General features: G+C 38.9%; 2 protein-coding genes across 4 annotated transcripts; one reads left to right on the plus strand and one right to left on the minus strand.

The window, feature by feature from the left end:
* Window positions 1–66: 66 nt before the first annotated feature.
* LOC128742077 (RNA exonuclease 1 homolog) lies at window positions 67–4108 on the minus strand. 2 transcript variants are annotated; one of them, XM_053838288.1, is made up of 8 exons: window positions 3884–4108; window positions 2507–3813; window positions 2156–2438; window positions 1647–2097; window positions 1512–1589; window positions 858–1448; window positions 417–676; window positions 67–346 (listed from the first exon to the last, which is right to left on the minus strand). In XM_053838288.1, the coding sequence occupies exons 1-8, from the start codon at window positions 3981–3983 to the stop codon at window positions 267–269; spliced, it is 3150 nt and encodes a 1049-aa protein (XP_053694263.1). In that variant the 5' UTR covers window positions 3984–4108; the 3' UTR covers window positions 67–266. The 2 variants fall into 2 exon arrangements, with proteins under 2 accessions (XP_053694263.1, XP_053694262.1); XM_053838287.1 differs by having other exon boundaries at window positions 2507–3816.
* Window positions 4109–6151: 2043 nt separating this feature from the next.
* Window positions 6152–10299, plus strand: LOC128742078 (acyl-coenzyme A thioesterase 9, mitochondrial-like). 2 transcript variants are annotated; one of them, XM_053838289.1, is made up of 5 exons: window positions 6152–6426; window positions 6483–6559; window positions 6797–7042; window positions 7101–7439; window positions 7500–10299. In XM_053838289.1, exons 1-5 carry the CDS (start codon window positions 6278–6280, stop codon window positions 8129–8131), a joined length of 1443 nt encoding a protein of 480 aa, XP_053694264.1. In that variant the 5' UTR covers window positions 6152–6277; the 3' UTR covers window positions 8132–10299. The 2 variants fall into 2 exon arrangements, with proteins under 2 accessions (XP_053694264.1, XP_053694265.1); XM_053838290.1 differs by having other exon boundaries at window positions 6486–6559; window positions 7500–10298.
* Window positions 10300–15123: the final 4824 nt, after the last annotated feature.

The following is a 15123-nucleotide window of genomic DNA, read 5'->3' on the forward strand; positions in this document are numbered from 1 at the left end:
TAAGTAGACTTCGAACCTTTGTTTTATTCGATAAATATTTGTAGTAGAACGTCCTACTTTGCCTAACAAGTTCTCTGCCATTTGGTTTTTTGCAATAATGGTACTATCGCCGTGAATGGTATGGTTAGTCTGGAAATAACTTTCCACGTATTAGTGAAAACCCCAGATAACTATGAAAATAATAAATAGATGCCGATAATAATGATAAGTATAATATAGTATTACTAAAACTGATTGATCCAGATGCTGTCCAGTTGTATCCATAATCATAGAATACGATTACTCAAGTAATGCTTAATTAGTTGTATGCACACCACCGAATCCTCTGCGCTATCATGACCGGCATCTAGAGAAGAACAAAAAATAAAGAAAAAAATCAGAAATGAATTTCTCAATTGCATCATAATAGTTGTTACCATTTTCCTGAATTATTTTCTTCAAGTTCTCGATGCACAGTGTTTTCAACGCACGCTTCTTCGGCGGTCCCATTTTGTGCGGATAAAGAATGGACGTGTCAACCACGGTATCGTGGATGAGCTTCAATGCCTTGAAGTCGCTTTCCAAACTGTGCCCTATGAGGATCGTTTCAGAGTTGAACATCGATAGTAGAACAGCTTGCACGTTGTATAGATTGGTGGTGATGTCAATAAGCATCTGCTCTGTGATACCTGAAAACCTAGAAAAATATACGAGAAAACTCATTTAGCATTTCGAACGCGTTTGATTTTATACTAGTAATAAATTAATAGCCTCCCTTGCAATTTCGTACTATTTCAGACATAAGTGAAATACATTTCGTTGTTCGCAGGTTCATTCCGTCAATGCATTGCAAATAAAGAAACGATAAAACAACTTACCTTGTGTTATAGTCTATGACCCTATTCGATGGCTTCACTAAGGTGTCGTATACCGTTTTTTCATTAATGTCAACCACGGTCACGCGAGTCAGTTCCAATCCAGCCGTTGTGTAGCACATCTCACAATCCAGTGCATACACGTCTTTCTTTGAGGGTACGTATCCCTCCGGTGGATCCATTGTCTTAACGAACCCGGTGAGATTGTCATAATCCATGTAGCTAGTGACATGATAGTTGGCATACATACAACCGGCTGAACCGGACGGCTGTTGACAGCAACTGTGCAAGTTGTCTGCAAATCCACGCCGATAACAGGTGCTTTTATTGTGATAATTGCAGGAATCCACAGCAGGTTCATCATAACTTTCAAGGTTGTACACCTTTGAGCACCGGGAGCAGTATCGTTCATCTTCGTTTGGAGGCCGGCGGGGTTTGGATGTGAATATTTTTGCCTGCCCTGTGATTTCCGTTGCCCGTGGAAATCCGTTTGATTGTAGCTGTTCCTCAGTCATAATACATTCGTATATCATTTTATATGCAACCGTTGAAGGAGCATTGTCAATGGTATAAGCAGATTTTACTTCGGTTTTACTGTTATATTGTAAAAGGTTACTGTTAGAATATAAACAATGAAAGAGCTAATTAACTACTTACATTTTTTTGTTTACACTCCAAGAAATATTTTGTCCCATTTTTCCAGCCAGGATAACATCGTGCGACACTGTTTTATTCCTATAAAATATGTTTTTATAACAATGTAAATGAAGCAATCAAACTACTGGCTCATACCTATCGGCAACTTTGTTTCCTAATTCCCCAGCTTCTTTTCGTAACTTATTTACCGTCAACAAGGCGCTCTTTTTGTAGATCATTGGAGTATTACATTTTTTTAATACGCTTAGCTCTTCGGTTTGTGCGCGGTCCCACGCATCTTCAAGACTCGAATAGATAGAAACGCAATGTTGAACCATTAGGTTATAAAACTGCATTCGAATGTTGTAAGAAATTTTAGTCGATTCCGGTTCTAGCACTGGTGGGGCTGGTTTTGACGGACTTGGTACCGCAGAAGACGAGCTTGACGATGCACTTTCCGGTAGAACGGATCCTACATGAGCCTTTCTTCCTAATCCTTTGGGAGCAGTTTGCGCTGGAGTGCTGATTCCTTTCAGCTTTTTTAGCTCTTCTATTTTCTCTTTCGCTTTTTGAAGAGCAAGTACATTGACAGCGGGTGCAAAACGGCCTGAAAATATAGTTTTTTCTTTAAATCTAATAATTGTGCAACCGTATTCGACGCATACTTTTAGGAGTCATTGAGATCGCAATCGCATCTGGAGACTTGTTGTAAAAGCTTGTGGTGTTTATTGGAGAAACTGGCGATTTTTCTGCTACAAGAGTATTTACAGAAGTTGGACTTACAACTGGCGATCGAGGCGATCCATTACTTAATCGTGGGGTGACGGGTTTGCTTATTGCTTTTCGAGTTTCTTCCTCAATGCGTGCTTTTGCTTCTTCCTCCAAACGTATTTTTGCAGCCAGTTCTTCTTGTTGCTTGCGAACTATTTCCTGACGATGATAGACCGACTAAAATTTACAAATACATATATTGTAGTAAGACCTGCTCGGTTAAATTCAACAATATTAGAGCTTACCCTCATAGCGTTTTGAACATGATTGGGCTTCTTTGTAACGGGGATCGATGAGCTAGATTTTACGTTTGAAACATTTTCGTGCGCAACACGTTTTTTTCGATTTTCATCATAATATTTTTCAGCAAACATGTCAATCAATTCCGGTTTTTGGCTTTGAACCGTTTTTGGTTTCTCGTGGTCCGAAATTTTGCTAGACGTTGAATCATATTCTTCGAAAATCATTTTGCACTGCTTCATAACTTCATCTTCATCGCTTTCGCCGTCAATATCACTGGGAGGATTATCAAGCAGCTCCAAATAAATTTTATCGGCAAGCGCAAGTTTTGACTTCGATGAAGATGATTGTAGTGAAGTGGATGAGGGTTTACGTTCTTTTGTTTCTGTTTTTGTGGATTTGGATGATTTGTCAGTGTGTTTGCTAATACTGCAACTTTTCGTTCTCGATTTAGTAGAACTATGTGATGACCGATGGCGATTTTGATCTGATTTACTACTACTATTCGTATCCCTGGATGACCTTCTGTCACTTTCTCTACATTTTTCTCTAGATTTGGATTTCTCATGTGTTTTCTCGCGATGTTTATCTTTTATCTCTGTTTTTGAATTACTGACTCTTTCTTCATTCCGTGATGATGAAGAGTGTTTTCGGTCACTTGTATGAGACCTGCTTGAACTTGTCTTTTTCTCAGTTTTAGAGCTGCTTTCGTGTCGTCGATGATGTTTATCTTCTCTGCTGCTCTTTTTATGTGAACTACTGCTAGTATGGCTACTACTAGATTTACGTGATGAGCTTCGTTCAATTGGCTTGTCCTTTTCCACAGTAGCTGCAACAGAACTTTCTGTACTTTCTTTTTCGGAAGATATTGTGGTAGCTGCCGAAAGCTCAGTAGGGTTAATATCGTTATCTTTAGCAATAATCTCAATTTTATTATATCCGTTGCGGGATCGTCCATCTTCATTGTGTTCCTTATTAGCTTCATTGTGTTCTACATTACTTTTGTTGTGCTCTCCATCAGCTGGCTGGATTTCACAAGTTGGTTCTGTGTTATCAGCCTTAATACTGGAATCTAATTTTTTAATTGCTGGAATCTCTACTGCTGATTCATTTCTGGTAAGTTCCTCAGTGATAGGGGGTACGGCCTTCACACTAGGTACATACTTAGGCGCAATTACTGTTGGCATGGGAATATACTCCAATTTTGGTTTCTTTTTCGCTGGTACATCTGACCCAGTTATATCCGGTCGTTCATTGCTGGTCCGATTGAGTATACTTTTTGGTGTCGCGCTGTAGGTCGCCGCCGCTGGAACTTCTGAGAATATTGGTACCGTCGAATCAATGCATAATTAACAAAACACAAGTTTTAACATGAAAAATACCTGATTTTATATGTTTGAAGTGGCAATAAGCCCTTGTACACAAATCCTTTTCGAAGAACGGACAGTTGATCGACCGAAATAAGCCAGTAGCCGGCAGCATATTGTTATCGCTTTTATGTTACTAATTAGCTGCTTTCAAATGAAGTTATTTTAAAAACATTTAATTATTTTTATTAAAGGGAATATTAGAATAAAACATTTTCGTGTAATTTGAAAACCACATCCATCTGCAATAAATGGAAAAAATACAATGACAGTGACAGATGTTCCGGAATGAAAGCGAAGAAAGTTGGGAGCAAAAAAGCGAGCGAAAAAAGCTGTCAAGAAACTTCAAACTTATAGAAAAAAATAAAAGTTTGATAGCTGCTAAGCAACCCTGTTTGCAACACTGTACAAAAAACCAGAAAAAACAGAAACACAATTTATTCGTTTTTGTTCAAGGTATTGCAAGTTTTTTGTAAAATGCAAAATGTAAAAACTTGGAGACAGTATGCAAGTAATCAATGAAGCAAAAATAACAAAAATAAGTATAAAAACACGTGTGTGTGAAAGAACGTTTTGACAATCAATAAGTTCGAACGCGTAGAAAAATTAAGAAAAAAAATTGACCTTTTGAAGCGTTGCATGAGGACTAATATCAAGGGGTCGGTCACTTGGCACAGCCGTTTTTATGTTAGGCGACTTGAAACGAGCCGAACTGTGCCCGATGCTGCACCGAAAGTGCCGAACTGCAAGATTTGTTAAATTCGTTATAATCTGATAGATCTGGCAACCGCGCGAGATGATTTTGACAACTGGCAGTGCTCCCATTTCATATGCAGAATTGAACCGGAGGTGTGTAAAGCCCTATAAATGTTATTTTTATAAGGCTTTAGAGGTGTGCCGCTTGATATCTCTCGAGTGCCGCGGCATAATGTGCTGAGTGTCCGACCCCTTGACTAATATCTAATAACGTTTTCGTTTTTGCTTAGATCTAACCTAGGTTCGTCCTAGTTCCAATCGAACGACTGTCAAAACGTTTGTTTTTTCACTCAGGTTGAAATTAATTTCGCTCTGGGTTGAACTTTTTAGACATCGGGTTCGCTCTAGGTTTTTTCACAGTTTCAACCCCGCTTTAAGCAATTCGCGATGACGGTGCGCAGTGGAGACACCTACATTAGTTTCGAGTTTGCGTGAAGCAGAATCCAGCTTTTTACGAGCCATAATGGCGGACGAGTTCGTAATATTTGAACAGCATTTTTGACATTTCCCGAATTCGCGATGACGGCATTGAAAAAGATTTCGTAAGCTGCTCGCACTTACAGAAAATCTCATGCCGAACTGTCAACGTGTGCGTGATGACAAAAGCAAAAATACTTCCCTTTCTTTTTTTCTCACGCAAAACCCTGAACAATATCAGCAACGCCGTCATAGCGAATACAGTGGACCCCCGTTCGTTTGAACGATTCCTCATGCAAACTAACGGGGTTACTTTTTAATTTGAACAACTGGTAACCCGAAATATGCTGAAACCTGTGTGAATTGGCCGCCCTGCTCTTTGTTATTGTTTTGGTGGTTTGTTTTAGTTGGCAGTTGCAAGTGCGAATATTGCATTTTCCGATCGGATTTCTATCGTAATCGTTAGGAAAACGAAATGTGAAACCGATTAAACACGCTAGGTCGGTACAAACAAATCGTGTTTATGTGCATTGTCTGCATAAACAAATGATGTCATGTTGAGAATGACATTTGAACCATTTTTAATTTGCATGTCGTGCAAACCAGCGGGGTTCAAATTAAAGAGTGTTCAGATTAAAAATGGTCAAACGAACGGGGGTCCACGGTACTTCGCAGGTTTTATTTCCGAGTGTTCACGGTATCCAGCTTTTTACGAGCCATAATGGCGGACGGGTTCGTAATATTTTAACAGCATTTTTGACATTTCCCTAATACATCGCACGTTTTCTTTCCGTACATTCCTTTAGTTTTACGGTGAACGCGCGGAAAGAAAACGTGCGATGTATTAAGGAAATTTCAAGAATGCTGTTCAAATATTACGAACACGTCCGCCATTATGGCTCGTAAAAAACTGGATAATCTGGATAATCGAGATAAGCTGTATATCTGGCAGCCCTGTACAGGAATACTAAAACATCGCAATATCGTATCCATGAATCATGATGAATTTTAAACGAGACGATGAATCGATACAACATCGCCTCAGTTATAAAATTGTAAACAAAGCGTGTTTAAACTTCACAGCTTTGGGAACGTTGAGTCGTGTATCGTGGAGGTGGAAGTGACACAATTTGTTCCAGTTGCAAATTTTGGCTAATCTTCTAATAATTGCGTTGTATAGTTGTGCTTTTTGAGTTTTCAACTGTGTTGTTAGTTAAATATTGTAAGCTGCATGAAATGTTTTCGTTACGTAGTCAAGGATTTGCTCTAGGCACACGGGCCGTCCAGCTGTTAGTTCGCGATAGCTTATCGGCTGCTAGCCGAAATCGCATTGTCAATATAAGTGCTAAAACAGGTATTAGTCGGCTTACATCACTTGGTCAAAGGTGCGTTATTGTGATTTGTCCCGTTTCACGTGAACCAATATTTGTTGCACTTCTAGCAGCTGCGAAATGTCCAGCATAAGCTATCTAAAGCACAATGGAGATTTGGAATGTACCGCTGGAACAATGAATGAAGGTATTTATTACAGCATGATATCATGATTGCTGACATCAGTACGAAACGAAGCAAAAGTATTGACTCATGGTTCAAAGTTCATTTCGAAACAGCATGCTGCTGTTGTTATGTTTTCATTAGGTGTACTAAATATTTTTAAACGAAAAATGTAGCGATGAACTGCTGAGTTTACTTATATTTAAACTTATCTGCAGGATAAGTATTACCACAGTATCCTAATTTTTATGTTGATTTCAGTGAAGCAAGTTATTATTCAAAAACTAGGAATTGAAGTGGGATACACACCGTTTGTCAGCACTCGAGAGCACCTAACCCAATATGCACCGGTATCAATAGATAAATTACCAGTACGTTCTATGCAGGATTCGTTTACTTCAGCGATTATTCCATTGACGACTGATAAAATTCTCAAGGACAAATATGTCGGATTTATGGGAAATGTTAGATTAGGTCGCTTAATGGAAGATATGGATATGTTTGCAGGTATATTGTCTGTTGCTTCCATTGTAACGAAAATCAATAGTGTTATTTTAAACTGCAGTGTGGGTTGTCCATAAGCACGTGCTACTGCCCGATCTACCAGAAGGTGTCGCTCTTCCTTATACATTTGTAACAATTTTAGTAGATAAAATTGATTTCACTGACTTGGTACCGTCGCACGATGCTGATATCCGATTATCAGGTCATGTAAGTTGGGTCGGAAAAACATCCGTTGAAATTGTTGTGTGGATGGAGCAAAAATTACATGGAAAATGGCAAAAGCTCACACGAGCCTTATTTTTGATGGCAGCTAGAGATGCAACTAACACTAAAGCAGCCCTGATAAATCCTTTAGCTCCGGCAAATGATGAGGAAAAAGCTATTCTTACTGGAGGAGAATGTAAGATCTCCCACGAGTCTCACAAGTCATGGTAATATATAAGAGTATGTTTCATTTTAGCTCGCAAGCATAGGCGTATACAGCTTCAAAAAGAAGATCTGCTTAAAACGGAACCGAATGATTTTGAGCAAGGCATTGTTCACGACTTGTTTGTAAAATCCATCGACACCAAGAGTCGTGCATTCAACAAGCGAATTCTGCCACCGGGGTACATTTGGATGGAGGATGCTACAATGTCCAATATTATATTTTCTCATCCGGAAGACCGCAATGCCCACAACAAAGTGTTTGGTGGTTTCTTGATGCGTAATGCACTAGAACTCAGCTGGGCTTTGGCATACAATTTTGCCAAGCGGCGGCCTAAGCTGGAACACATTTCTGATATCAGCTTTCACCATCCAGTAGACGTTTCATCCATGCTGAATATGCAAGCCCACGTTATCTATACAGATCTTCATTATATGGAGATTGTCGTACTTGCTGACGTTTACGATGCTGTCACGGGCCAACAAACAACAACAAATTCGTTTTACTATACCTATTCGGTGGCAGAGAGGTTACCAAGCATAATGCCTAAAACCTATCACGAAGCCATGTACTATCTCGACGGACGACGAAAATTCCGCTATGCAATGGGTATCGATAAACCCATGGTTGCTACCAGTGAAACTGGAGACAAAAGTAAACTTTAAAGTGATTATTGTTCTGTATGTTGAATCCAGTAGAATCGTATCTTCCTCTTGATGCGAAAACTAGTGATTTTAACTTAGCTATATGCAATCGCATGCGAAAAAGGCGTATGTATCTAACGTTTTGCTGTATTGATTGCAGCGAATATACGAATTTAATATCGTAAGTTTTTCTCTCAGACATTTATGTGAAAATTTAATCTCATCGAGATATTTAGTTGGTGCTACCTACTTAAGGGTCAAATAGAATTTTTTGTTGGCATATTTGTCAGTGTTATTTTTACAGGATCCGTAGCAAAATTGTCGATAAAGCACAAATATTAAGGGGGCATAGTACTTTTTTAATTCAAAAAAATCGAAATTTTTTTTATTGATTATTTCGAAAGATTAACATTTTGACCATATGTGTTTCAAGTTATTTCGATGAATTCCAAAAATTGACAAAGTTACAGATATTTGTACCGCGCGTGTCTGGAGCGATTACACAGCGAATAAAAACTTCAACGTCGTTTTTCTCGAAACCAGGTTTTGAAAGTCGGTACCATAAATATCTCAAGAACGGCTCAAGCAATTCTCATGATTCTTTTTCTGTTTCAAAGCCAACAAAATTATCTAGTGTTTGACCCATCCTTTTCTTGATATTACAATTTTTATATTTTTTATAAATGTTTAAAGTCAATTTTTTCGACTAAAAACCTTACTTTTATGTTTGAATGTCCGCCATTCTGTTATGCGTTCGAATTTAAAAAAGAGGATGGATCAAACACGAGATAATTTAATATACTTTCATGTCGTTTTGGAATTTTTCAATTCGGATAAGCCCCCCAGCGCCAATCCATGGTACCGTAAATCATGTTTTTTTCGAATGATCATATTCAAGGAGCCGTTGGGGAGAGGGGAAGAGGTTCACATATGCAAACAAAATTGTAAATATTAGTATAAAATGCAATGTTTAGAATGCAAAAAACCTGAATCGATTCGCTTTTCGCGTTATTGAGAAAAAAATATTTAAAATAAGGCAAAAAATATGGTGTAAAAAGTACTATGTCCCTTTAAATCTGTTTGGCCCTTAAAGATTGGCAGTTTTACTGTTGATGTCAATTAACGAATGTGCAGACGATGTATTCAAGTATATAAACGGATGAGACTTGAATGGGAATTATGTCCTTAAACTACATAAAAACAAGTTTGTGCAATTTTGGAGACAACAACATTTGCTGTGGACGAAGTAGAAGTGGTTTACTTAAGGTTAAGCAAAATGTGAACAAAAAAACTTCAATTTTCGCGTATTAGCATTGATATTACTTCTTAGGAATTTTTCGCAGCTTAGTCATAAACACCAGCTTTAATATGAAAACGAAATATCAGCATAATTATGTATCCCAAGCAATCTGAAGTTCGGGTTTTGCCTATCGCACGAACTGGAAAGTTTATATTTAATTGAAAATAACTTTCATGGCATTTTTGCTAGAAAACTAAATACTACGCAGACAAACAGTACTTAATTCTCAATAAGTATCATTAAGATTAGCATCAGCGTTATTAGCAACTTCAGAGTGGAAATAAAGTATTTTGTTTTTCAAATGCGAACTAAAAAAATGGGACAAAATTTAGGTTGATTAAATCAAAATTAATTCGGACTTTTGGTTGCTTGCTTGTTCACTTCATAATTTTCTTAAAATTTAAAAATGCTGCCTAGCAGTGGGATTAGATATGTAAATGAACCAAAAATAATAACTTTTTCATTGCTCTCCTGAAGCGCAAATGAAGTAAACATAAAACATGATACAAGTTACAGAAAAACAACCGGAAAGTATAAAACTAGGCCTGTGCCTCACATTTAGCCAGTACAGTACGAAAATCGTTCGATAACGTACTCCTCGTACTTGAAGTAGACTGTCAGAACCATATACACAGCAAAAAGATTCGTGACATTTGTGTGAGTCTAGTGGCCAACTCTGTTTTAACGCTTGAACGTTAAAATAATATTGTGTTATTCAAACATTTTTCTAAACTAAAGTGTTTTTTCCACATATTGCTTAAAAACTACATTGGGCATTTGAGGGTAATGTACGCTAAACCAGGAGATGCTTAAGTGTATTAAAAAGTTTGTGTTCCTTTTGTTTCTATGTTATAATAAACGTTATTAAAAGTTACTATTATGTTTTCTTATTTTAACTGTTACTGTTTTCAGTGTAGTGTGGTTACTATTTTTATTAGTGTTGTTCATATTTTAGTATTAATGCAGAATGAATCTTGTTATTGAACAGTTAAGTGTTACAAAAGATTTAATTGCGCTGGCAGCGATTTCTTTGTTATACAGTGATTTAGTGATTTTATCCACCCTTCCGAAAATTTTTGGTAGATATATTTAGAAAGTAGACAAATTTGCAAAAAACGCAACAGAAATGAAAATTCAAACAATGGAATTTCCGAAAATCGGCAAAAAATAATTTCTGTCGTCTTTTTTTGGTCGATTTTTGCATGGAAAATAATAACGTATGAAAAACAAGAATAGATTTGGTTTTCACGTTTAAACTTTAAGTAAAAATGCTTAAATCGCATTTATTTTGTTCGACTAAAGAAAAGTTTCCTAACCTAAAATAGGGAGTAGATTAAATAAGGTGTAGATATAATCGATATACCACATACTAGTGTGTGTATATTAGAATAATAAACAAATACCATTGTAATATAATCAGTTGAATATAAAGAAAGGAAAAACGCTTTACCGTTAAATTCGAGTAGGTAGTTTATTATTCAGACAAATACGCATTTCATCAGTGCATGTTTCGAACATGATGAAGCCTGCCCAGCAAACCACACATCGTATAATAATGTGTGAAAATTATCTTAAATATCGCTGAACAAACTCGAAATCGTACATAAAGCTTAATAAAGCGCGCCCTAGTTTACAATTATTCGTACAAAATGATAGTAACTGATTCACATACGATTTTAGTCACAGAATTGTATAGCATTATGGAACTAATCATGTTGAGTCGGATTTCATCGTATACAAATACTTATGAATGTGAATGGTTTTCATATAATTTACAGGACGTATATCGCCTCCAAAACAGTACGCATATGCTGGTTTCGTGCATCGAATGCGATTTTTCTAGATATATATCGGTACATATATCATATTTGTTGCTTTAATATACGCATGAAAATGTTTGCTGGGTGGAAGTCGTAGGCAAAATGCATTATAACCGTCGCGGACGAAACCGTCACCAGAATCGTCGCGGGGGCAAATATCGTTTATTTTGTCAAGTAAATCAATAGCTTACGTGCTAGACAAGCTCTTCAGTCACCCCGACACTCGCTGCTCCAGCATCCACGTCAACAGCGCTCATCCAACGTGTACGGGGTCTGCCTCGAAGGCGTCGGCCTCTGTCGGGTTCTCTCCTAAATATTATTTTCGCTGGTATCTCATCCGACATCCTTGCTACGTGGCCAGCCCATTGTAGCTTGCCGTGTTTTAATCGCTTCACAATAACCGCATCTTTATATACTTGGTATATTTCATGATTCATGTGTCTGCACCACACTCCATCGTCTAATATGCCTTCAAGAATTGATCACAGGATCTTACGCTTAAAAACGCTAAGAGCTCGTCAATCACTCTCTTTCAACGTCAACGGTTCGTGGCCGTAGAATTCCATAGAGCGCGAGTTTTGTACGTAGTTGTAGGCTACGGGACCTCAGCTAGCTACGTAATCCGTAGAAGGCCATATTGGCAGTCGCTATCCGCCTTTCTACTTCACGACTCACATCGTTGTCACATGTCACTAACGTACTAAGTTAAACAAATTCGTCGACCACTTCAAAAGTATCTTGATCTATCACCACCGCAATTCCAACACCCAAAGGGCTACCGCGCTCTCTACCAGCCACCTTATACTTTGTTTTGGTAGAATTTATGCTAAGCCGAATCCTCGCGGCTTCCTCCTTAAGATGCGTGTACACTTCTACTGTTAATACCGATGACATCGATGTCGTCCGCGAACCCTAGAAGCATATGACATTTCATGATGGTACCGCTTCTCTGCATGCTTGCCCTTCGAATAGCACCTTCAAATGCAATGTTGAACAGCAAATTCGATAGTCCGTCACCTTGCTTCAAACCATCTAACGTCACAAACAAGTCCAACGTTAATTTTGAACCATCAAGGGTAGCACGTATCTAATCAGTTTTGTTGGAAAACCATGTTCAATCATTAACTGCCACAGCGAAATGATCGTTTAACTGAATCGTACGTCACCTTGAAGTCTATAAACAAATGGCGAGTCTGCAAGTTGAATTCCCGGAATTTATCGAGGATCTGTCGCAAGGTGAACCTTTTGTCCATCGTAGAGCGTCCGTCTCGAAAACTGCATTGGTATTCGCCACCAAAGGTTTCCTGCAGCAGGCATCAGGGTCAGGACAGGGCCTGAGAAACAGGATGAGGGGGAGAATTTTGTATGCAGAATTGAGGAGAGTAATGCCTCGATAATAGCTTTTCCTTAACATACACATTGAAGAATTTTTGCGAGAATATTTGGCAAATCCGCTTAGTTTGTTACGGAAACAGTACCTATTCAATCATTTGTAGCGCTTCCTGAGGGACATTCAATGGTATTACTGCGTATTATATCTTGAAAACCTCCTCGAAGTAGCCTTCGGTTTTCAGAATCTACATCGTCATTTAAAACACTAGAAAGGGACAGAGCAGTCGCATTTGCATTGTCCTTGTCTAAGATCGGTGCTGGTCAAAACACTAGATGTCAGTGGAATGGGCTCGATTGAAATTATTTTAGATAGACGGTGGTGCTTCAGTCATCATGCATGCTAACATCGAGGGACGATGGAGAAAATACAGGACGAGGAAGTATGGGTGCAAGTAGCTTCCATTTTCCTTAAGAATTTTAGTATTTTATTAAATAATAGCCGTGTTATAGCAATCGAGGAGCTCGTTGATGATTGGAGAAAGTATTAGAGATTTATGCCTACCTAATGACCACGTGGTGACGAAAAAGATAACCGATACATTGACTTCGCAGGAAACCTTCCCATAGAGACTAAGTCATCGTGGAAAGGTTATTCCTGTAGTACGATCCAGTGACGTGGCCTCCAACCTCGATCAAACCGACTGATATCCCCACTCCAGTCATGAAGGAAGAGCTCATAGTGGTTGCATGGGGGGGGGGGGAGGGTCTAAAAACAAAGAAAGTGTGCGCGATACCTAACGAGGCACTGAAGGCACATCCTGATATGTTTAGAGAGACACTTCAGAACTGTTTAGAGGCATGTGAATATCCGGATCCAGACGTATGTAAAATTCAAAGATTGGTACGATTAAAACCGGGAGAACCGCCCAGAGATCTCTCTTCAAACAGACTTATCTACTTGCTCGATACGTTAGTAAAGATGATAGAGACGATAATCGTAGACAGGCTGAAGCACCTAATAGAAAGCGATACCGGACTGGCAAAGATGCAGTTTGGATTCCGCAAAGGGAAGTCCACTGTCCACCATCGATACCATCATATTCGTCATTGTGAGGACCGACAAGCCAATGATTCAAAAGAGGCGGGAGACATATATTGTGCCGTTGATTGATTTCAAAAACACCTTAACAGCGCTAGTTGGGGAGTGATTGACCTAGCACTCCACGAGATGAGGGTACCAGACCGACTATGTACGATGTTTTAAAGCTACTTCGAAAATCGGATGCTAGTTTGCGACATGGCTGATGGTGCGAAGAAGTACAAAGTGATCGCAGGTGTTCCACAGGGCTCAGTTTTCGCCATGTAGGATGAGATGCTGGTGTTCAAGCTGCCCACTGGGGTCGAGATCATTAGCTTCGTTATTGTCCTAACAGTGGTAGGCGAGTTGCTAGAAGAATTGGAAATGCTGGCGTCAGATGTAAGATGGTGTAATGATTAGCAATTGCAAGGCAGCACTAGAAGCGAAAATTACGGTTGAAGGACAAAGAATTGTCTTGATTTGAAATACTTGGGTGTCATGGCTGGCGATACGCTGAACTTCAACAGCCACATCGATTGTGTTTGTGGGAAGGTGTCAACGACGTTTACTGCACTGTCCAAAGTTATGTCGAATAGCTATGGAGCTAGCAGCAGTAAGAAGTGTCTGATGGCCATCGTTGCCATGTCAGTGTTCAGACTGATGGCGTTGTTGGCAGCATGCGGATATCAAATCGTTAGATAGGTGTCATTCTAGATTGCAGGTTTGCTACTTATATGTATACTCCTAAGCGAGAATAGCGATTGCTGTAGGTAGAGAAATGTCAGAGGCATTCGGGATAGAGTAAGGCAGGCTCTATATATATATAGGTGGCAACTAGAATGGGCCAAGGTCGAGCACGGCGGATGGACCCTAAGGCTGATCCAAAACATCTTGTTTTGTATCGGTAGAAAGCATGCGAAGATACTAATTCTGTCAGGCCAAGGGTGTTCCAAAAATTACTCACATATGTGTGAGCGAGTTACCCGTTTGTAGCCGAGCAAACTCCAGCGCATGTGATGTTTCACTTCCCGATGTCGATGTCAACATCGTGCGGAGAATACACACTGTTGATAAACCGGTTACGGACTTGATGATTGGGTTGCAACGGCTAGAATGGGTGAAACGGAAGGGTTAGACATAGCTTTATCTAGGGTCAGTTCAGGGTTAAATAGGTATAGGCAGTTTAGGACTTAGGTGTTAGATACAGTAGTTAGGATATTAAGAAGTCAGTCTGAATGGAGTGCTTAGAAACATCTTCTCTTACGAAGTTATACACCATTTAAGGCCAAGCCAGCGCATTAGAGAGGGAAAAAAGACGAAGCAAAATTTTCAATGAAAGTGCGCTTTTATTAGATGGTTTTGAATACTCAACTGTAGTGACATATGTTATCAGGTACGGGTTTTACACACAATGATGTATTCGAAAAACTATGTTGTAGCGTTATTTAAGAATTATTTAAGATTTTCAAAATGCTATCTTTCT

This window comes from Sabethes cyaneus, chromosome 3, assembly GCF_943734655.1.
Source record: "Sabethes cyaneus chromosome 3, idSabCyanKW18_F2, whole genome shotgun sequence".
In the NCBI taxonomy this organism is placed as follows: Eukaryota; Metazoa; Arthropoda; class Insecta; order Diptera; family Culicidae; genus Sabethes; species Sabethes cyaneus.

Bases quoted from the DNA above. Each gene is read 5' to 3' on its own strand.
- LOC128742078 (XM_053838289.1), top strand. From the start codon at position 6,278: ATGTTTTCGTTACGTAGTCAAGGATTTGCTCTAGGCACACGGGCCGTC. The intron at 6,427-6,482 runs GTGCGTTATTGT...TTGCACTTCTAG, and splicing joins CTTACATCACTTGGTCAAAG to CAGCTGCGAAATGTCCAGCA. The intron at 6,560-6,796 runs GTATTTATTACA...TGTTGATTTCAG, and splicing joins CGCTGGAACAATGAATGAAG to TGAAGCAAGTTATTATTCAA.
- LOC128742077 (XM_053838287.1), bottom strand. From the start codon at position 3,983: ATGCTGCCGGCTACTGGCTTATTTCGGTCGATCAACTGTCCGTTCTTC. The intron at 1,449-1,511 runs GTAAGTAGTTAA...ACAATATAACAG, and splicing joins TGGAGTGTAAACAAAAAAAT to TAAAACCGAAGTAAAATCTG. The intron at 677-857 runs GTAAGTTGTTTT...ATATTTTTCTAG, and splicing joins GTCATAGACTATAACACAAG to GTTTTCAGGTATCACAGAGC.